Source organism: Carlito syrichta, unplaced genomic scaffold, assembly GCF_000164805.1.
Source record: "Carlito syrichta isolate Samal-C Ts95f unplaced genomic scaffold, Tarsius_syrichta-2.0.1 Scaffold287509, whole genome shotgun sequence".
NCBI lineage: Eukaryota > Metazoa > Chordata > Mammalia > Primates > Tarsiidae > Carlito > Carlito syrichta.
In genome coordinates, this window is record NW_007231605.1 from 415,289 (window position 1) to 439,363 (window position 24,075).

Here is a 24,075-nt window from a genome sequence, read left to right on the forward strand (position 1 = left end):
AGCCCACGGGTTCGAGACCTGCCTGAGCAGCGAGACCTCATCTCTACAATAAATCAAAAATTCAGCCGGGCGTGGTAGCGCATGCCTGTAGTTCCAGCTACTTGGAAGACTGAGGCGGAAGGATCGCCGGAGCCCAGCAGGTCGAGGCTGCGGTGGCCAGGAGCGGCCACTGTACTCCAGTCTGAGCGACAGAGTGAGACTCCAACTCAAAAAAAAAAGTATTCAAATTTCTGTGTCCATCAATAAAGTGTAAAAGAAACAGAGACATGCTTCACTAGTTTACATAGCTATAGATAGCTGTTTTGGGGCCACAGTGGCAGATTTGAGGAACTGTGACAGGGATCTATAGCTCACAAGGCCTAAAATATTTACCAGCTGAACCTTCATAGAAAAAGTTTGCTGATCTTTGAGTTAAAGAATGGATGAATATTTTAACGCATGGGAGTGGGGGCCTATCTAATATTCGATAATGTTTAGAAATCTAGACACAGGACAAAACATGAAGTATAACAGAAGACGACTCATTAAAAAAACATCTGATTCTAAAAAAAAATCATTTTATGAAGGTATTACAGGCATACCAGGAACATATATGATTCCCCTGCCTCTGGAAGGTATTTTAGTCTCTGTAGAAGCAACATTTTCTTGTTCAGTTGCAAGAGGAGAGCAGTCAACTATCTGCCCCTCTATAACTAACTGTCAATTTTTATGCCAATAACCACAATGAAATCACACCCATGTAACTGTTTAGTGGTTGCTATGGGACTAACTGTGACATCAGCAGAGCATCATGTAAGAACAATGCCAGTACAGGGAAACTAATAAAAGTGCTAGAAGGAAACTAATAAAAGTGCTAGGGAAACAAATAAAGGTGCTAAAACTGTTAGCCGCTTGAAGAAGGTAAGAACTATAACTAGCTAGAAATGTCTTATGAAGTAAATGTATTTAATGTTACCTTAAAATAATTTTTTTTTTTTGGTCAGGGTCTCTGTTGCCCAGTTCGGAGAGCAGTCGCATGATCACAGCTCACTGGAGCCTCGACTTCCTGGGCTCAGGTGATTCTTCTGCCTCAGCCCTCCAAGTAGCTGGGACTATGAGCACATGCCACCAAGTCTGGCTAATTTTTTCTTTATTTTTTGTACAGACAAGGCCATGCTACGTTGCCTAGGCTGGTCTCAAACTCCTGGGCTTAAGCAATCTTCTGAGACTCTGTCTGAGTCACTTCAGGAGGCTGAGGTGGGAAGACTGCTTGAGACTAGCCTAGGCAACATAGTAAGACCATGGTTCTACAAAAAAATTTAAAAATTAGCCAGGCATAGTGGGGTGTGCCTGTATTCTCATCTACTCAGGAGGCTGAGACAGAAGAATCACCTGAGCCCAGGAGGTTGAGGCTGCAGTAAGCCATGATCATGCCACTGCACTACAGCCTGGGTCACTAAATAGGACCCTAACTAAAAAAAAAGTCTCTGAGCTTGATATATCAAGTTTTGTTTGGAAAACAGTATTTCAGGAAGGAAGTATAAAGACACAACTCTCTATAAAACGGCATCACTACTCTAAAGATGAGCTACAGAGACTTGCTGTCCCTTACCTCCAACTCTGCCTCTAACACCTCTTCGGTGGTTCGGGTCCGATCTTTTGGTTTCTTCCAGGTCTTTGGTGCAGTTACAGCTGTTTGTGCTGAAATACAAAATCAGGGCCATTAGTTCCCTTTGTGAAATCATGGTGGGAAATATTAGGTCTAAGCGATACCTGTATTCAAATTCAGTGGAACAAAAGAGGGTTTTACCTATACCAAGGAGATAGATGTCTGACCAAGGGAACAATTGTACAGTTATAGCCCAGAGATTGTAATTGCAAGTCTTAAGCACAAACTCATAGCTTTCCAACCAGTGGCCTAGTTTCCTCCTTTTTCACGGTTAGCAGGCATGTGATTTCGTATATGTTGAGCATCTACATGAGAAAACTGAAAATCTTTAAGCTAATTCTAGATTTGAGCCTACTTCTATTAATTAACTGCGTGAACTTCAGCAAGTCACATTTCTCAGGCCCCTGCAATATTCAACTATGAAGTATAAAAGTGAGACTAGATATCTAAGGTTCCCTTAAGTTACAAAAATAATACGCTCCATATTTTAGTTTTTTAAACGTTTCTAGACAGTAAAAGGACATTCTGATTAAAGTTTCATTACATAGGCAGCACTTCAACAACATTTGGTTGTCATCTCAGATCAATTCTGTTGGGCTAGCCTTTCATATTGCTGGGGCAAAAACTAAGAAAGAATATAGGTAATTTTTACTGAACTATGCTATTATATCAGAAATTCTAGAGGGAGGATTACACTTACAAAGGACTTTTAAAACTTCATGTGGCTAACAAATTCTACAATTTAACCATTAGACAGTGAGCAAATAATATTTAAAGGATGCTACAGAAGGCAACTTATGAGTCAACAGATAGTAGTGAAATGATATAGGTAGTTAGGCAGAGAGATGAATCAAAGGAGGGACTCAACAGAGATAAGACTAAAGTGAATAAACACAAAGTTGAAGGGAATCATATAATCTGATTCCCTACAGAAATATAAGATCACTCATGGAGACTCTAGGTCAGCCTCAAATCTTTTTTGGTAGAACAGTAGAATGTGAGCATATGCACTCTTTTGGGGAACAAGGAAAGGCAGATGTTTAACACTTTTCTGCTCAAAATTACCATATCATAAAAAATATTCTGCAAATCTTCTGTTATATACATCTCAAACCAATTATTACTTATTTTTGCCCTCAGGAAGCATGATGAACATGAAAACACTATCAGGCCACCCGTTATTCTTCCATTATTGCCTACTTAAAGGTAAACCATCTTTTCAAACTATGGAAACCAAGGATGGGTTTAAATTTGCTATGGTCTCACAACCTTCTACTGAATAGGTACACTCTGTTGTCTCAATTTTTTTTTTTGAGTTGGAGTCTCACTCTGTCGCATAGACTGGAGTGCAGTGGCACGCTCCCGGCCACCGCAGCCTCGATCTGTTGGGCTCCGGCAATCCTTCCACCTCAGCCTTCCAAGTAGCTGGAACTACAGGTGCGCGCTACCACGCCCGGCTAATTTTTTTGATTTATTGTAGAGATGAGGTCTCGCCAAGTTCCCCAGGCGGGTCTCGAACCCTCAGCCTCCCAAAGCATGGGATTATAGGCTGAGCCACTGAGCCCGGCTTGCTGTCTCGATTTTTTATGATCTTCTGATTTGATATAACGAATCTGTCCTATACATTCTCTGAAATGTTTGTGATTTTAACTCTGCTTCCACAGCAGTCCTTTTTAGAGTCACAGAGTTTGTGGAAACTGTATATTTTATTTAATTTCACATTTGTATGAAATTGGCTCTAAATTCCATTCATGAAAAAGGAAGAGACCACTTTTTAGAGGATTCGTTGGGATCAAATATAAACTCAGGAGGCATTTCCTCTAAACAACAACAACCAAAGTAAGATAAGGATAAACTATTCTTTCCACAAATGTATCTTTCCCCAAAATATTAAACAAAACATCTCTTCCATGGGTGATATAATATATTTAACATACTTAAAGAAAAATTGCTACTTACCCAGCAGGAATTGTTACTCAACTTGTTCAGGTGACTATTGAAAGTCTTGATTTAAAGCAGTAATTAAGAAAAAAAAAAAGGGACAAAAAGAGCATAGACCTCTTTAGGAGATACTCAGTCCTTTATAAAACTGAACACAGATACATACACATCCAATGTTTAGTGAGATTGTTATATACAGCCCTTCTACTACCATTTCTGATGGGGAGGTACAGTAAAATGTGGGTGTGCTGGAGGAGGAGAGAAGAGGGAGGAGTGAGAGAAAAGAGAGGAAATGAAGGAGAGAGAAAGGAAAGGAGAAGGAGAGAGGAAGGAGGAAGAGACAGGCAGAGAAAGGTGGGAAAGAGGGAGAGCATGCACAGAAAGAAAGGATAGAGGAGGGGGGGAAGAGGGGGAGAGGGGAGAAGGAAGAGAGAGGACAGAGGAGAGAGGAGAGAGGGGGAGAAAGAGGAGAGGGAGGGAGGGGGAAGGGAGAGAGGGAGAGAGGGAGGGAGCGGCGAGAGGGGAGAGGGAGAAAGAGATTGATCGATTCCTTGGTTTATAGGACCATTAACACCAAACTAGCCAGAATAGAAAAATTAAATTTAAGATACTATCTCAGATTTGTTCTTTACTTTTACTTTCTAGTTCATCACACAGGGTAGGGCACTCAAATTTGTTGACTAAACAAGTAACAGCAGTTCTACGCAAAAGCAGCATTATTAACATTCATGGTAAGATTTCAAAAAGAAAGCACAGTGCAGTTACATTTTTCTGATATATGTAAGGTGTCTGACAAGTCATCCTCATAATGGGAAAAGTCTCTGTTTTCATTTTTACATGGGTTCAATTGGAGTCAGTTGCTACTTTGCAAATTAAGAACTAACACTATCCCTGTGCAAGCTAAGAGATAACCATTGTACTTGAAGAAAAGAGGGCTGATGTAGAAGCTTTATAAACTCATTAGTTTTTATTAATCCCATTTATGTTTCTTAAAAGTTTTCCCTAAAGCTTGTGGTAGTTAGAATACTGAGAAAAAAATTTATGTGAAAAGGTAGGCCTTACAGAGATAGAAGAGTGAAGAGTAGCTAAGAGACAAGGAAATAAAGGCATCCCAAGGAAATATTCTGGGTAAAAATAAGATCTTGAACATGCACTCTCTCTTTTTCTTTCCAAGAATATCAGCTCTTAAAGAAACTCCTAATAATTATTAAGTCATGCTTTTTAGACTAAAATTTTGACTCTGAGAAATGTCAGAAGTGTTGCATAGTAAGTACAAGAATGATAAACATTACTGCTATGAATGACATAACTGCTCATAGATTATTTAACATATTTTTTCAAATCATGAAAAATAAGATATATAATGTGTAGACAGATATAAAGTTGAAAAACAACCATATCTTATCTCTGAGATATTGTTAATGTTTTGGCTTATTTTCTTTCTGGCATTTGAAAAGCATAGTTACATGTATAGCACACATGTAGTTTTATAACATATTTTTCAGTGAACTTTGAACAAGAATTAAACTCTTACAAACCGAGCTCAGTGGCTCAGCCTGTAACCCTGCGCTTTGGGAGGCTGAAGTGAGTGGATTGCCTGAGTCAGTGGATTCGAGACCCGCCCGGGCAACTTGGCGATACCTCATCTCCACAATAAATCAAAAATTAGCCGGGTGTGGGTGTATATGCCTATGCCTGTGGTTACAGCTATTTGGAAGGCTGAAGCAGAAGGACTGCCGGAGCCCAGCAGGTCGAGGCTGCGGTGGCCTGGAGTGTGCCATTGCACTCCAGTCTGGGGGACAGAGTGAGACTCCAACTCAAAAACAAAAACAAAAAACAAAAAAAAACTCTTACAGTCTTGGTCTTTCAGGAAGAATGATCCTAACAAATCAACTCTATCAAAATCCCTATATTGCCACATTAAATTAAAATAATAGAAAACAGGTGATTACATAAGACAGGCAATCTTTTATTCCTGGCTATGCAATGTTTATCTGAAGGCAACTTTTAGATATCATGTTGGGAAACTTAATATTGTTCTCCTCTACAACATAATTTCTTCACTAATCAGGGAGGTACCCAAGTAAGTTGTTTTTTCAATTTTCCCTGGTACCATAAAAGAAAGGGATCTTTTCCTTTTCTTAGATCTTTGGCTAGAGAAAACTTGTAATTAAATTTTTTTTTTTTTTTTTGAGTCGGAGTCTCACTCTGTTGCCTAGACTGGAATGCAGTGGCACGCTCCCGGCCACCACACCCTCGACCTGCTGAGCTCCAGGGATCCTTCCGCCTCAGTGTTCCCAGCAGCTGGAACTACAGGTGTGCTCTACCACACCTGGCTAATTTTTGATTTATTGTAGAGATGAGGTCTCGCTAAGTTGCCCGGGAGGGTCTCGAACCCGCGGGCTCAGGCAATCCACTCACCTTGGCCTCCCAAAATGCTGGGTTTACAGGCTAAGCCACCGAGCCCAGTCAGTAATTAACTTTAAAGCTTATATATACATCTTTTTATAAGCTAAAAACCACAATTCAGCATTAAATCTCAGAAATGCTTTTCTTAAGAGCCTAGGAGCCATCTCTATGTAATGTAAACATCAAGGAAGATAGAGGCATGTCTCCCTGTCATCACGGAAGTTTCACCCGGGCACTTTACTATAACCACCTGCTTGCCATAAAGATATGAGAAGTTTTATTTTTCATTTAGATAAAGGCAAGTGACTAACAATGATGGCCACTCAAATTACGAAAATTTAGAATGAACTACGTATAGCAAATTGTGACTTCTAATAGCACTGGTGAAGTCCTATTACCTGAGGAAAAAGTTATTGCTGTGTAAGAACATATATGTATGGTAATAGATTGTATCTTCCAAGCTATATAAAACAGTGAGGTGTCTGATAGTCTGAAATCTCATTAGTGGGTTGCCTGTGATTTTCACTGCAGTTTTGTTACTGTTTATGCAATAATAAAGCTGTTTTCTTTCTTTACTACATTTTGCAGAGAATTTTCTGAGTTAACAGAAGGTTTTAACTTTTTACCCAACAATCTGTTAAGAATGGTATGGTCTGGAAGTGCCTGAATGGAACAGTCTAGCTGAAGATCTTCTGGCCACATTAACTGGTAAGAGACTCTAAATAATAAAAAGTATCTTTCTAGCTCTTCATTCTTTTGAAATACAACATAAACTCCCTAGTTCCAAGATTTAAGATTAATGTGTCCAGAGTCAGGGACTTTAGATCAAAGTGACACAAAATTAAGATGAGGCTATAAAGTCGTATGTATAGACATTAGATATTTCTCTATTGGTCAGGGAAGGACCCGAGCACATTGTCACAGGGATGTACATAGAGTAGAATGCTCTAGTAATGGAACTTTCAGGGAGAGTTCCCACCAAGTAACTGTCTTTATCATCTGGTTTTAATTCCTTCTCATTCATTCTTTGACATTTTGTCCTATTTTTATTTTTCTTTAGGTTCTGAGGTTGTACAAGTTGGTATTAAGTCATTCTGATTATAACATATTCAAGAACTTTGTCCCTCCAACAGAGTTCCTATAGGCTGTGAATCCTCTTCTGTCCCCCTCCCTTTTATCCTTTCACAGATCCTAATGGGAATCTAGGAAAATGTGATAATTTATCTAAGAAACTGGGAAAACACAAAAAAGAAACCCAGAAGAAGAGAAAAATACATTTTACAATGAAGATGGTAATGACATGGAAAAGAATAATGATAGTAATAAAATATGTAAGGATGATGGGTCACTGAGAGATGTCACTCAAAAGAAACACTAGTAAATAAGTCTATTAGTGCATTCCAGCATCTTCTCAGGGGTTGCTATTTGAAATATAGGTTGACTTGATAAGCATGCTTCCATTATATTTTTTGTTCTATGACTGCTTCACAAGAAGCCTGAATAGTATGAGCCAGATCCCTCAGATACTAGCATTGGAAACAAGTATAATAAAATGAGGACTCTAGACTTAAATTACATAAAAAATCAGTCAACAGTCATATATAGCACAACGCAAAAAGTTTTAATTCTAACTAATTTTTTTGATTTGGGGCCTCACTCTGTCACTCAGGCTAGAGTGCAGTGGCATGATCACAGTTCACCACAGCTTCAACCTCCTGGGTTCAGGTCATCCTACCACCTCATCTCCCAAGCAGTTGTGACTTACAGGCATACACCACCATGTCTGGCTACTTTTCAAAGTTTTTTATAGAGATGAGGTCTTGCTATGCTGTCCAGGCTGGTTTCAAACTCCCAATCTCAAACTCTTAAACTCCTAATCCTCCTATCTCAGTCTCTCAAAGAGAATTACAAGCGTGAGTCATCGCGCCTGGCCTGGCTTTAATATTACATATCATCAAAGAAAGAATCAAATCCACCTTTATTAATTGTACTGATAATCTCAATAACCAACTTTTGGTTTTATAGATTTTTTTCATGCTGTGTTCCTGTTTCCTATCTCATTTACTTCCTATCTTTATTATTTCCTATCTTTTACTTCCTTTGGGGTTTAATTAGCTCTTCTTTTAATAGTTTCTTTAGGTGGATGCTCAGGTCAATAATTTGAGAACTTTTTTCTTTTCTAATATATGCAGTCAGTGGTGTGAATTTCCATTTAAGTAATGCTTTAGCAGTGTAGTAAGCAGAAAAATGAGCCACGGAAAATGCCTGTGTTTTAATGCCTGGATACTATGAATATGTAGCCTTACACGGCAAAATTGACTTTACAAATGTGATAAAATTAAAAATCTTGTGATGGAAAGATTATTATTCTGGACTAACTCATTGAATCCAATGTAATCAGAAGGGTTCTTACAAGTGGAAGAGTTAGGCAGGAGAACCAGAGAGCTTTGAAGATGGAGGAAGGTGATCTAGCCGAGGAACGCAGGTATCCTCTAACTTACAGAAAAGATAAGGGAACCAAAGAGCCTCTAGAGTAAATGCAGACCTGCCGAGAGCTCGGTTTTTAGTCCAGTGAAATCCATTTTGGAATATGACCTCCAAAACTGTAAGATAATACATTTGTATTGTTTTAAGTCACTATGTTTTAAGTCACTATAGTGAAGTTACAACAGCAAAAGAAAATGCATATAAAAAATGCTCCACAAATTTTAATATGTCTTCATTTTTATTCAGTGCAAAATATTTTATAATTTCACTTTTGATTTCTCCTTTGAGTTATTTAAAACTGTGTTATTTAGTTTCCAAACATTAGGAGAATTTTCCAGAAATATTTTTCTCATTTATTTCCAATTTAATTGCATTGTGGTCAGAGAACATACCTGCTTTGACCTGAATCTTTTTTTTTTGAGTTGGAGTCTCACTCTGTCACCCAGTCTGGACTGCAGTGGCAAAACCACGAGATCATGGCTCACCACAGCCTCAAACTCCTGGGCTCAGGTGATCCTTTTACCTCAGTATTCCAAGTAGCTGTGACTACAGGAGCATGTAACCACGTCCAAATAATTTTGTTGAATAGATGAGGTCTAGCTATATAGCCCAGGCTGGTCTTGATCTCCTGGGCTCAAGTAACCCTCGCACCTCACCCTCCCAAAGTGCTGAAATTACAGGCTTGAGACACCACACCTAGCCTGACTTGAATCTTTTAAAGCTTATTAATACTTGTTTTATGAACCATAAATATTATCTATCTTGGTAAATCTGCCATTTGTATTTGTAAAGAATGTGTTATCTATTGCTTGAATATTTAATGTTAATTAGATTATGTTGGTTGACTATTATTCAAGTCTTTTATGTCCTTACTAGTTTCTGTTTACTGATTCTATCAACTTTTATGTTTTCCAATTATGTCAATTCCTTAACTCTTTTTGAATATGTGAAATACAGTCATAGCAGTCATATCTAATAACTATTTAATAATTTTTGTCTGCTAATCCTAACAACCATGTCAGTTATGGCTCAGTTTCAATTGATTTATTTTCTCATTACGGGTCATACATTTTTCATGGTTTCACTAATAAATTCTACCAGATATTTGAGGGGGAAAAAAATCAATTCTATCAGTCTTTTCCAGAATACTGAAAAGGGGGAGAATCCTCATTAATCCATCCTGTGAGGTCAACATTACACAGATACCAAAACATGACAATTACCAGAAAACTGCAGGCCAACATCCCCTTTGAATTTAAATACAAAATACACACACACACAAAACTGAACAAAACTTCAGCATGTAAAATTCTACAACATATATAAAGAAAAATATATTGTGACCAAGTTTAATCCCAGAAAAGCAATCTTGGTTTAATATTCAAATGTCAAGTATTAACAAATAAGTAACTAAAAAACAAAAAAACCCATATGATTGTCTCAATAGATGCATGAAAAGCAACTGACAAAACCCAATATGTATTCTTGACTATAACAGTCTCTCAGCAAACTAGGAACTTAAAAAAAAAATTCTCAACTAGACAAACCAAAAACTACAGCTAACATCATACTGATTAGTGAAAGACGGAATGCTTTCTGAGATCAGGAACAAAACAAGAATGTTTACTTTGAACACTTCTATTTAACACTATATTAAAGGTTTTAGTTACTGTAATAAGTCAAGAAAAAGAAATAAAGGGAACATCCAGTTTTGAAATAAAGCAAAATTGTTTTTGTTCACAGACATTATTACTTAAGTAGAAAATCCAAAGGAATCTAAAAAAAAAAGTTATGAAGGACTACTAAATGTACTTAGCAAGTCTGCAGGACATGAAACCAATATACAAAAATCTATTATACGAGGGAGACCCAAAAAAACGCAGAATTATCTTTGGTGGACTCCTTGTAGTACAGGCTTCCCCAACTTGGTAAGTGTTCTAGAAACTCATCAGCAGTGTACCAGTTAGTGTTGTGAGAGGCTGTGTTTGGCTTCGTGAATTTTTTTTTTTAAAGAGATCCTTGGACCACGTTTGCCCATTTCATGATGCGATGGGGGATTTATGAGTCCTCAAAAGGGAATGTTTTGCTATTGTGGAAGAGGTGAGACAAAAAAAAGGCAGAAGCAATAAAGGGCATCAAAACTGGTGAGTTCAAAAACTGTTTTGAGCAGTGGAAAAAGCATCTCAACAGGTGTGCATAAAATAGAAAGTACTCTGAAGGTGACTAATGTTTAAAGACATAAGAAAAATATATAATTTTAAAATATAGAAATTCCAGGCTTTTTGGGGGGATCCTCTCCTTATATATTGCATTTCCCTATACCTCAGACCAAAAAAATGAAATAACAAAATACCATTTATAAGAGCATCAAAAGACATAAATTTGACAAAAGATACAAAAGACCTGTATACTAGAAACACCAAAGTCCTGTGAGAATTATGGAAGACTTAAATAAATGGCAAACTCTATCATGCTCATGGATCATTAGACTCAAGATGTTAATTGCAGGATGTTAATTCTGTTTATAGAGTCAGAAAAACCGAATCAAATTACAACAGCTTGTCTAGGAAAAAACCGATTATAAAATTATATTTTTCTGCTGGCATTAGGGCAAAAAAATTTCCAAAAATTAATCTAGAAAAGCAAAGGACACAGAAGGGTCACAACAATTTTGAAAAAGAATGGAAGTTGGAGGACTTAATAAAACCTGATTTCAAGACTTACTAAAAAGTCTCACAATCCTGACAATGTGGTAAGGACATCAAGAAAAGACAATAGATTAAAGGAAATCTATAAATCACCTTACACAACTCTGAATGTATTCACAACATATTTACAGAAAGTGAAAAAGAAATTCACCAGAGAAAGGATAGCCTGAACTTTCCATACACTGCAAGCAGGAATATAAAATGGCAGAAGTACTTTGTAAAATGACTTGCAGTTTCTTCAAAAAATTAAATATAGACTGACATACAATCCAATCATTCCACTCATAAATATTTATTTACCCCCCCAAAATGAAAGCATATGTCCCTATAAAAACACATACACAGATGTTCATAGCAACTTTATTTGTAATAGCCCCAAACTGGAAACAACCAAAATGTCCATCAATAGATGAATAAACAAACTGTAGTAAATTCATACTCAGCAGTTTTTTAAAAAAGAGTTACTAACATATCAAACATGATGAAGGAAAGAAGACAGACCAAAAAAAGAGTTCGTGTTTTTATTTATATAACATTCTTTAAAAAGGCAAGCAACTCTATAACGACAGAAAACAGATCAGTGTCTGACTGGGGATAGATACGAGGGTAGGGCAGGAGGGAGGGATTTAAAACAGGCTTGAGGAAACTTTGGGGAGATAACTGTGTTCACTACCTGGCTAATAGTGAGTGGTTATATAGAGTATATACATGTCAAAACAAATAAAATACTTTAAGTATGTGTATGTTAACCTTATGCCAATTACACCCAATAAAGGTGTTACAGTGGTCTAGGTGGTTTCTAAAGTATTAAAACATAAGCAGAATCATATACCTATTATGAACCTCCCCCAAAATAATAATGTACATTATACAACATGGAAGCATTTCTATGACAAACTGAATGTTTTTAAAGCTTATAAAATAGTATATATAGCATTTTTCTGCTTATGAAAAAAATACATATCTGTACATGCAAGTAATGAGATTCCAAGGGCTTTTTAAAATCCTAATTTTTGTTGCTTTTTATGTTTTAGCTTTCATTTTCTTGCTTTAAATGACAAAAGCACCAACTGAAACAAACCTATAAAGACAATATTCTGCTCTCCCAACTAGCCAGTTCTACTTGCCTAAAGTGAACCATGCCAGGTTAACAATCTTTGGTATTTAGTCTTCCATACCCTTAGGGCTCATACAAATAATCACAATCCAATATATGTTTATTTTTATTGTTTACTTATTTAGAGACAGAATTTCACTCCAGCACCCATGCTGGAGTGTAGGGGCATAATCATAGCTCACTATAATCTTGAACTTTTGGGTTCAAGTGATCCTTCCATCTCAGTTCTGTCTCCCAAGTAGCTGGGAGCACAGACATGGGATACCACATAAGGCTAATTTTAAATTTTTTTTGTAGAGATGGGGTCTCTCTATGTTACTTAGGCTGATCTCAGAATTCATGGCCTCAAGCAATCCTCCCACTTCAGTTTCCCAAAGTGGCGGGATTACAGGCATGAGACACAGTGCCCAGCCATATAAGCTTATTTTAAATAGAAAAATTAGTTCATAACTATATAAGATATTCTGGAACATACTTTATTTTCACACATTTTATTAAGAGACCCCCTCTGGTCATTATATAGATCTATCTCCTATCAGTAGCATTTCTCTCAAAAGACCTTAACATTTTTTGCTGTTTTTCTTGTCACAAAAACCATTTGTAAATGCATCCTTATCTGCTGGTTGTTTTTTGTTTTTGTTTTTTTTAAAGAGATACGTTCTCGCTATGTTACCCAGGCTGGACTTGAACTTCTGGGCTCAAGTGATCCTCCCTACTCAGCCTGCACAGTAGCTGAGTGTGCACCACCATACCTGGCCTCTGCTAGAAACTTTCATTTCCAAAACTGGTCAAATAGTAAACATTTCCCATGTATTTATTTAAATAAATATTGTCAGATTTAGTTCTACAAAGGTTACTCACGTTCCTCTCATAAATACGTAAGTATTGGATTTTCTCCATTCTCAACAGTACTTGACATTTTATTTGCAAAACTAAGTTTAAAAAATGCCATTTCTATATGCATTGAGGGTATCTTTTCCTATTTTTGTTGGTTATCTGTTCTTTCTTTTCTGTGAATTTCCTATTTTTAACCTTTACCCAATATTCTATTAATTAGTTTGTTTTTAACATACAGGTACTTTCTCTATAGATGTATCAGAGCTATCTATACCTTTATATATATCATTTTGATTGCCTTTTTGTCAAGACAAAATACAAAATTTTTTTATTATAACAGTCCTTATATTGCATTCTCTCTAATCAATATATAATAACTTTGAAAATAAGAAAAAATAAAAGAAACTAAGGCAAGGAAAAGTTTTTTTGTTTTCCTTTTAATATATATCATACAGTAAATTAAGGTGGGAGACACAGTATCTTCAAAGCCTACAACCTGGTATATTTCTGCTCAACAGCAATCTATATATTCTAGCTATGGATTTTGAGCATCATGAAGGGAGATTTTTTTTAAAAACCTTCCTTTAAAAAAATATAACATCAAAAAGGGTACCCGATCTCAAACCAGGTGAAGTAGGAACCAAACAGAGGCTCAAACTTTACCTGAACAATGACTACTTATCTACTGAATTGTACCCATCTAAAATAAAATAAGATAGAAAATCAGAATGACAATCTAGCCTACCCTATTAGAGATATCTAAGTCAGAATGTATTTTTCCACAATGAAGATTTCAGTTAGCCCTCTGGAGAAAATTTCATTTTAATGTAAAAATAAAATTGATAAATAGCATTTAGATGATAAAGTTTTGATTAACTGCATGCTATTTCAGTAAGATAATAAAAGATAAGTAGAAATAACTACTTATTTATTTGAGACAGAGTCCCACTCTGTTGTCTAGGCCTGAATGTAGTAGCACTATTCTAGCTTACTGTATCCTTGAACTCCTGGGCTCAAGTGATCCTTCCACCTCAGCCGCCCGAGTAGCTGGGACTACAGGCACATGTCATCACATCCAGCTAATTTCTGTCGACACAAGGTCTCACTATGCTGCCCAGGCTGATCTTGAACTCAAGGCCTAAAGCGATTCTCCCTCCTGGGCCTCCCAAAGTGCTGGGATTACAGGCATGAGCCACCACACCCAGAAGGCTTTTTAAAATAGCATACTTCAAGTAGACTAATTCCTGTAAGATTTCAAACTTTGTATTCAAACTTTGAATACAAAAATTTTATGCACATTATTTTTTCTTAGTAAAAACAAAAGATACAGCTTATTAATAGGGCACCATTATGGTATACATCAGTAGAAAAGGCACAAAGGTACCACTCAACTAAAAATTATTACCACACCATGGTTGGTGATTGGATAGAAGAGAGAACAGAACAGTGGAATATATAAAGTTTGTACTCTGCTTCTAGGGAGAAAGAAATGTGATTCCTATTCCCAAGAAAAACAAGTGGGGACCACCTAACTTGAATTAATCTACCCAGTAATAGGAACTGACAGAACTAAGGCCTAAAAATTCCAGTAATTTAGATGGTAGACTTTCTCATCCAAAATTATCTGATTCTCATTATTACTATTTTGCGCATATCCTGTTCTGACCAAAACTTGGACAGAGACCTTGGATTTTTTTTTTTTTTTTTTCATTAACCTCCAAGTTCTGGTCTATAGTTGAAAACTCAAAGACAGAACAAGTATTTAGGTTTTTTGGTCCGTTAGGATTTTCTATCAACTTTCTTTGATCATTCCCTAGGAATAACTGCTATAGAATGGCAGTGATATAGATGTCCTGATTGTAAATCCATGAATCATCCATTTGTAGAGAAAACTAAAATCCCAATATTAATGTCAAAATCTTTCCTGTTAAAATATATTTTAATAACAATCTGACTCATCCCAATAGGTAATTATATAATAGATGTGTTTACAAAAATTTGTGTGTAATTTATATTTGGGTGTATCTGATAATGCTAAGAATGAATTACCTATCTAAATGTTTACAGGAAAATTGTTAATCTGTATGAATGAAACCCTAAATGTAATATACCATATTTATACAGAAAAAAACAATTTTTTTCATGGATCAAGTACCTATTTTGTGCATAGAAAAATGCTGTATGTTGTTTTTCAAAAATGAAAAAGCAAAGGCCAAGAAAAATGAATATAATTTTGATGTAAAATAAAGTTAGTAGACAAATAATATTAAGGGATTACAAAACTACATTAACCAGGGTAATGATGCTATTGTTGCAAGGTTAGACAAAGAGAAAAGCAGCAGCTCAATAGAAACCACCAATATGGAGAGTGTTGATGTGGTGAACCAGCTCAACAGTGTGCCTCATTTTATAAGCTGACCTCAGTCCCTGACTATGCCAAAAGAACAGCTGTTGGGCTCCAAACCATGATTCTAAGGTCATGGATGATGTCACAGGATTGCCATGTCAGGCATCTGCAACACAGACTAGACACCAGTACTCAAACTATACTAGAATATAAGCTGGTGATTCCACAGTCAAATATGCTTAGCTAGAAGACTACTGCTGGATCCAAATTTGTGTCATTTTAGTCCAGCTTCTGATATTGTTAGTGAGGAGATAATTCATCCTTAAGTATGCAGCCTTAAAAACCTCCGTTTGGTTAAATGGTTGGGTTTTGTTCCAGAATAGAATGAACAATAGAAGAAAATGTACACCTGCTCCCACTCCTCTCTTCGTGGTTCAGCAGGGCTGGTGTGGATTTTGATATCCCCAGGATCTCACCCTGCCATGGGCACTCTTCTATCTTCATTTTCTTGATTTCACTATACTTTCTCCACATCTGTGGTGCTTACATCTTTTAGATGACAGAACTTCTCAGAGTAGCAAATGACAAGCTTATCCCAAATTAACTGTCCTTCTAAATTCACTGTTACACTCAGTGGTTTTCGTGGCACTTAGTATAGTCTGATTCAAAATCTAAGTCTTCTCTTCTTCCACATTCCTATCAGTCACAAAGTCCTGCTGTTCCTGTTTCCACATGGGACTTCTTCATTCAGAATCTCAAGACCTCTACTGTGCTTCAAATACTAATTCTCTTGGCTGAATTCTCTTATTTTTTGATAATATCTAAAATACTAATCCAAGTGACACTTTAAAATCCAAAGATTTTGAAGTGAACGCACTTGCGTGAGAATTAAATTACTACTAGCCTACAATCTACCTCTTTAAGATCATGCGTTTCTCTGGAATCTGAGACATATCAAATTTAGAAAGTTTCTACTTTTTGGTCAACATTAGGACCATTTCCTGCTCTACAGTACCAAAAATTTTACCAACTCATTTATTATACCCTTGCTGCTCTACACAATGACTTGGATACAAGAAAAGAATAATTATTAGAGTTTGATCCCTTTGAAAATAAATATTAATATTATATCTTATTGGTCTCCTCTGTCCACCCAGTGACTAATAAAATGCCTGGATGTTCACTGAAAATCGTTTAATGAATAAATGATCTACAATCAAAATTAAATATACTCTCTACAATAAAAGCACTGGTTAAATCTCTCTGTGTTAGTTAGGTACTAAAATATCTTAATCATTTCAGAGGTGAACTAACCTTAGTACGTAGAGGTTAACCAAGTTTCCCCATCCCAGAGACAGAAAAGATTGGAGCTGGAATTACTTTGTCTTTCCAACTCAATAACCTGCCACTCAACTCTACCTTGTTCCTGTACTTTCTAGTCTGAATTCCAACTTCATTTTAATCTTGGCTGCCTTTTGTTTTTGTAGCAGGGAAATATATGCAGTTTAGAAAGGTTGGGTAGTGTAAAGAATGCAGTCTATCTGTTACCGCATTGGTATAGTATACCAAGTCATTGGAAAATAAAATGATAAAGAAACTCTAAGTAGAAGGTTTGCTACAAAAAGTTCAGCAGAGAACATTCCATTAATTAATTCTGTCAGCAGTGAGAACAAAGATTACTCCAATCAGACCATTAGCATATTTTCTAGTCCTCTCTTTATTATATTTCACTGTTCTTTCTGCAACCACTTAGGTATTTTAAGAAAAAATGCTTTTGTGTCACTTCTGCCACCCTCAAAATAGACTGCAACTTAATTCAAGGTAAATCTACTACAGATACAGAAATGCCACTCACTACAGGAGAAATATAAAATGTAATCAGACAAGATACAAGAACACAAGTAGTTATCTTTCTGTCTACTCAATGCTTTTTCTCTCTAAATAAAATGCTAACTAATGGCACTGAAGATATACAGTCGAATGAAAAACATTAAAACTACTTCCCATCTAATTATCAATAAATCCATGAGGCCAGTTTGCTGAATTTGCTGTAAACTTAATTTGAGGGAACCACTACAAATAACGAAATACAGTCTAAAAGATAACAATACTTACTCCTCATTCCTTTACCTTACCCATCTCAATATTTACACACCTATCTCTATAAAATCACCTAGTTCTTGGTGGAAAGACAATTTGGCTCTATAGTTCTAGAGATCAGAAGAGGGCCTGTCACATAGTAGGTACAAATAAACACTGCCCTAACAAATCAAATCAATCTATTAACCATTTCAATTTTGGATTTACTATATAAATTAGTTAAACATGGATTTAGTACACTCTAGCTTGTGCACATTATACAAACCCATGGTTAGGCCATCCATATGTCTTGGTTTTCCATGGCAATTCCCAACTTGAATATTCTTCCCTAATGTGTCCCGAAATATAAAGAAAAGGCAACCAAAAAACAATTCTAACTGATATTTCATTAAAAATAAATAAAATTTTAGAGAAGATCTAGAGTCTATTATTGAAATCGAAAGAGGAAAACATCAGCATCTATTTATTCCAACATTAGCTGCACAAATGTATTAAACAGTAGTATATATTGAATCAAAAAACTTTTCTGCATTCTACTTTTATGAAACATAATGAAACAAATGGTATTAGAAATTTACACAAAAATTAAACTTGAGGAATATTTTCATTCTTTGATTCTTCGTACTCATATTACTGAAGAATGAAAACATGTTAATAATAAATGAGGTAATGCAGCTCTTAAAGAATATTAGGAATCATTCAAGACAGTCTGGTAGGTACACTGAAAATTTGACAATCTGTGTTTCATATATAGAGAGAATTTTATCATGAGTTACCATTTGAATTAGACCCAAGAAACATGACCACAAAGTTTATCATCAAACTTGGTTTTGGTTGTAATTATGACAAAGGTATTACATATTCATGAATGAAAACTTTTCACAACAAATGAAAAAGTGGAAAGGTCTCCTATTTCCTATCTTGTTCCTAGGTTTCTCGCCCCAGAGGACACCATTAAATACTTCTTATTCAGGCTCGGCGTGGTGGCTCAAGCCTGTAATGCCAGCACTTTGAGATGCTGAGGCAAGAGGATTGACTGAGGCTGCAGGTTCGAGACCAGCCTGGGCAACATGGTGAGCCCTTGTCTCTATAATAAGAATAATAAAATAAAATAAAATAAAACAAAACAAAATAAAATAAAAATTAGCCAGGCATGGTAGCACATAGTTCTGGCTACTTGGAAGGCTGAGGCAGATGGATTGACAGAGCCCAGCAGGTCAACACTAGGGTGGCCATGAGCGTACCACTGCACTCCAGCAGGGATAATGGAGTAAGACTCCAACTCAAAAAAAAAAATACTTCTTACTCATGCTCAAAAAATACTGATGTATATGAAAATATGTATATGTCTTTATTTTATGTGTGAATGTATATACGACCTTTTCCTTTTTTCATACTATACATAATGTTGTTTTACATCCTGGAATGGCTTTAAAATCAGAGTAGAACCAATTTGTAAGATGCACAGGAAAGCCATGTTTTAGGGGTTACGTGTTAATTTATAAAATTTTGGGGACATCTATGTATAAAATCACATTTTGAAGGGAGCTTCTCTCTATATATTGATTTAAATATCTCAAATGTCACTCAAATCTTATTTGAATTGTTAAAAAAAAAAAATAACCGGTCAGGCTCGGTGGCTCAGCCTGTAATCCCAGCACTTTGGGAAGCAGAGATGAGTGGATTGCCTGAGCCTGAGGGTTCAAGACCAGAACCGGCAACATGGTGAGACCTCGTTTCTACAATAAATCAAAAATTAGCCGGATGAGATAGCACGCACTTGTAGTTCTGGCTACTTTTGAAGGTTGAGGTGGAAGGATGCCGGAGCCAGCAGGTGGATGCTGGGGGGGCTGTGAGTGTACCACTGTACTCCAGCCTGGATGACGGAGAGAGAGTTCAACTCAATAAACAAATAAATGTGAGACTCAATCAATAAATACACAAATACATACATGAATAAATGTCATGATACCTGGGGACTCAATATGGATCTGTTGAATGAATGTCAAACTATTAATGACGCTATTCTGTCAAAAGTCATAATAGTTTTTGAGGCTGGGTACAGTGGCTTACGCCTGTAACCCCAGTACTTTGGGAGGTGGAGGAAAGAGAATGCCTGAGTCTAGGGGTTCAAGACCAACTTGGGCAATATGGCAGGGCCGCATCTCTAGAATAAATTTTAAAATGTGGCTGGGCTCGGTGGCTCAGCCTGTAATCCCAGCACTTTGGGAGGCCAAGGTGAGTAGATTGCCTGAGCCCGTGGGTTCCAGACCAGCCTGGGCAACTTGGTGAGACCTCGTCTCTACAATAAAATAAAAAATAGCCAGGCACGGTACCACATGTCTATAGTTCTGTCTACTTGGAAGACTGAGGTGGAAGGATCGCTGGAGCCCGGAAAGTCAACACTGGGGTGGGCGTGAACGTGTATGCCACTGCACTCCAGCCTGGGTGAAGGAGTAAGACTCCAACTCAAAAAAAAAAAATTTGCCAGCCATGGTGGCATGTGCATGTAGCTCTAGTTACTTGGAAGACTGAGGTGGAAGGATCACCCGAGCTCAGCAGGTCGAAGCTGGGGTAGCTGTGAGCATGCCACTGGACTCCAGCCTGGAGGGCAGAGTGAGATTTCATCTAAAAAAAAAAAAAAAATCATAACAGCTTTGGATGTTGAGTATCTTACTGATTACTGAATGCTATTACATAAATGATGTGTATTACTTTTTAAATTGGTGTACTAGGTACCAAGGTGACACCTAGGTTACGTGCATGAATTCTGGAATAGAAATTTCTGGATAGGTATTATGTGATAGACACACTCTATGCTTTTTGTTGTCCCTTATGAGTTATTCAGGGTGAATCTATTTGCATATATCTCTTACCATCTACCTGCTAATATGACTGTTATATAAACAGCATATCCAACTCTAATATAAAATAATTTATATGAATTATTTTAAATGATTTAAACTTTTGATTGTTGAAATCTAAAATTTGTTTACATAATATATAGTTTAATTTGAGAGATAATGTAAAGATATAGTTATGAGCAAGGGCTGCACAAAGCTGACTCTGAATTCCGATTCTGCCACTTACTAACTATATAACCTTTAGCAAGTTATCATCTTCTCTGTGCCTCAGTCTATTCTTCGACAAAATAAGGTAATAGGGTTATTGTAAAAGTGAAGGAAATTAATTCCACAGTGTCTGATAAATAGCAAGCATTTAATAAACAACTATTATTAAAATCAAATTTTTCCTAAAAAAAAGTGTGATTTTTGGGAGGGCAGAGAAAGTAACTGCAATATATATGAACAGTCAAGGGATTAGTAGTCACTAATAATGTCTGTTTCTTATTGGGATAAAATTTACATAGAGTGAAATGCAGAGATCTTAAGTGTACAATTTCATGAATTTTGACAAATGGAAGGCCCATGTAAACACCCCAATCAAGATGTAAAACACTTCCAGTACCCCAGGAACTTACCTAAAACAAAACAAAACAAAACAAAAAAAACACCAACACAAACTTATATATTTGCTGAAATAATATTTAATAAAAATTATCTGGGGGGTAGGAAAAAATAAAAACTAATCTTGAAGGAGACATGAAAGAGTTGGAGAGGTAAAAGAATGCATATCAACACTCATAAACTCTTATGAGTATTTTAAATTGATATAATTGTATTTAGGAGTTTAAGAGTCAAGGAAGTATCAGAATGGAAAATTTTGTAAAGGCAGTCATATTGAAAAAAATCAAGCCAGGCTCGGTGGCTCAGCCTGTAATCCTGCGCCTTTGGGAGGCTGAGGTGAGTGGATTGCCTGAGCCCACAGGTTCGAGACCCGCCTGGGCAGCGAGACCTTATCTCTACAATAAATCAAAAAATCAGCCGGGCGTGGTAGCGCGTGCCTGTAATTCCAGCTACTTGGAAGGCTGAGGTGGAAGGATCGCCGGAGCCTAGCAGGTCAAGGCTGCGGAGGCCAGGAGTGGCCACTGCACTCCAGTCTGGGCGACAGAGTGAGACTCCAACTCAAAAAAAAAAAAAAGAAAAAAATCAAATTTTGAGCAGATTCCTTAATGTGGTCTAGGTTGAGAAGACAACAGTGTAGGAGTTAACACCTATCAAATAGGTGTGGGAAGTTGGCAAAAAAAATTAAAAAGTAAAGCTAGGATAAGACAATGACAGTTTCAAGTTTCAGCTGAGAGCATGGATCTTGTATCCTCAAAACAACTCTTTTCATAGGTCTTTGACAGATAGCTGGCATCCAGACGTAATATTTTCACTGGAAGACTTTTCTAGGAAATGTGTACTGAAAATGCTTTTAAAGAGAAGTCTGAAAGTTGCAATAGCTGAGGTACAAGGTAACAAAAGACTACGAAATGGAGTGGAAATGAAGAGGGATGAAATAGATGAATAAACTAATAGATGAATCACTGAAAAGACAAGAAAAATCTAGAAGAGTCTTCAACAGGAGCTGAAGGAAGACTCAGAGAGGGTAGCTCAACCAAGGCAAAAGCATAAGGACCAAGTTACATACAGAGGAAATGCAGAATCATAACTTCCGAAACACAGATCCCTTATGTGTTTTGACCACCAAGAACCACCTGGCTTTGCTGGCCCAGTTAGGTATTCCATATTTGTGACATCAAACAATTGCTCTAGAATGGCTGCTACAGACAGTACATTCAATATCTAGCTGAGAGTAACCCTCTCAAACTCAGGTAAGATGTGACTACTAGTAATAATAATAATAATAATAACATGTAGTTCAGGCATAAAATTTGTCAAAAGATAATAAAATTTTTGGATGTACTCCAACACTCCAATATCTCTGATACTGTCAATTATGTTATTGTTGAAACTTACTTCCAGGCCATGATGGCTCACACCTGTAATCCCGGCACTTTGGGAGGCAGAGGCAAGAGGATTCATTGCCTAAGCCCAGGGGTTCGAGACCAGACAGGGCAACTTGGTGAGAATTTGCCTCTACAAAAAATTAGTCGGGCATGGTGGCGTGTGCCTGTGGTTCCAGCTACTTGGAAGGCTGAGGTGGAAGGGTCACCTGAGCCCAGGAGGTTGAGGTTGCAAAAGCTGTGAGCATGCCACTGCATTCCAGTCTGGGTGATTGAGTGAGACTTTGACTCAAAATAAAAAAAAGAAGAAAAAAAAAAAAAAAGAAAAGGAAAAGAAATAAACTTACTTCCTGTTTTCCAACCTGTATCTTCCCTAAACAGATTCTTACATAGATTCTAGTGGCACAACACATCATATTCAACAAAAAACAAAACAAAACAAAAAAACCCCAAAGTTTTACTGAAATATAATTTACATATCACAACCTTCACCTATTTTTTTTTTTTTTTTTTTTTTCTGAGTTGGAGTCTCACTCCATTGCCCAGGCTGGAGTGCAGTGGCACGCTCCTGGCCACCACAGCCTCAACCTGCTGGGCTCTGGAGATCCCTCCACCTCAGCCTTCCAAGTAGCCGGAACTACAGGCGCCCGCTACCACGCCCGGCTAATTTTTTGATTTATTGTAGAGATGAAGTCTCTCCAAGTTGCCCAGGCGGGTTTCGAACCCAGGGGCTCAAGCAATCCACTCACCTCAGCCTCCCAAAATGCTGGGATTACAGGCTGAGCCACGAGCCCGGCCTCACCTTTTAAAGCTATGCAATTCAGTGGTTTGTAGTACATTTACAGAGTTGTAGACCATAAGCATTATGTGCCTTTAGAACATTTTCATCAACCCAAAAAGAAATCGTATACTTATTAGCACTCCCTCTTCATTTTCCACTCTCTCTAACCTCTCACAACCACTAACCTACTGTCTCTATGATGTGCCTAGACAGTTTACATAAATGTAATCATACATATATAGTATGTGGTCTTTTGTGACTTTTGTCATTTAGCATTAACATTTTCAATATTCATGTCATGGCATGTATCATAACTTCACTTCTTAATATGACAGAATGTTCTATGGTAGTATGTACCGTATTTTGTTTACCTGCTCATCAGTTGATAAACATTTGAGTTGCTCCCATTTTTTGGTTGCCTGATTAATTTTTTTCCATTTCTTGTTCATTTTCTCTTTGCCTTTCTTCCTAATTTTCTACTTCTAATCAAAACAGGAGGTTAATTATGGTATCCCTATCCTGAACTTTATTGGATGCCTTAAAGTTTTCAGTTATAGATTCTCCTTAAAATTCACTGTTCTAGGCATTTCTTCTCCTCTCTTTCCAATCACAGCAGCGGCGACCATGAGATATGTCTACTGTGAAGATTAAATGACATAATGGGTACAAAAAACCTTTAATCAAAGTTATATATGCACAGGGACTATCCTGAGGAATTTTCTACCATCTCATACCCTGTATTTTATTAAAAACTTTTCAGAAGGTATTGACTACTTGAGTTTACTTTCTTTTTTTGAGTTGGAGTCTCACTCTGTCGCCCAGACTGGAGTGCAGTGGCCGCTCCTGGCCAC

The 24,075-nt window shown here is 36.9% G+C and overlaps 1 protein-coding gene across 5 annotated transcripts in view; it reads right to left on the minus strand.

Annotated features, from left to right (window-relative positions):
- EIF4G3 (eukaryotic translation initiation factor 4 gamma 3) overlaps positions 1–24,075 on the minus strand; it is a 181,505-nt gene that overhangs the window by 99,064 nt on the left and 58,366 nt on the right. For all 5 annotated transcript variants that reach the window (XM_021709853.1, XM_021709852.1, XM_021709851.1 and 2 more), the window contains one exon: positions 1,592–1,680. In XM_021709853.1, coding sequence (XP_021565528.1) covers positions 1,592–1,680 — 89 coding nt within the window. The remainder of the gene's footprint in view (positions 1–1,591; positions 1,681–24,075) is intronic.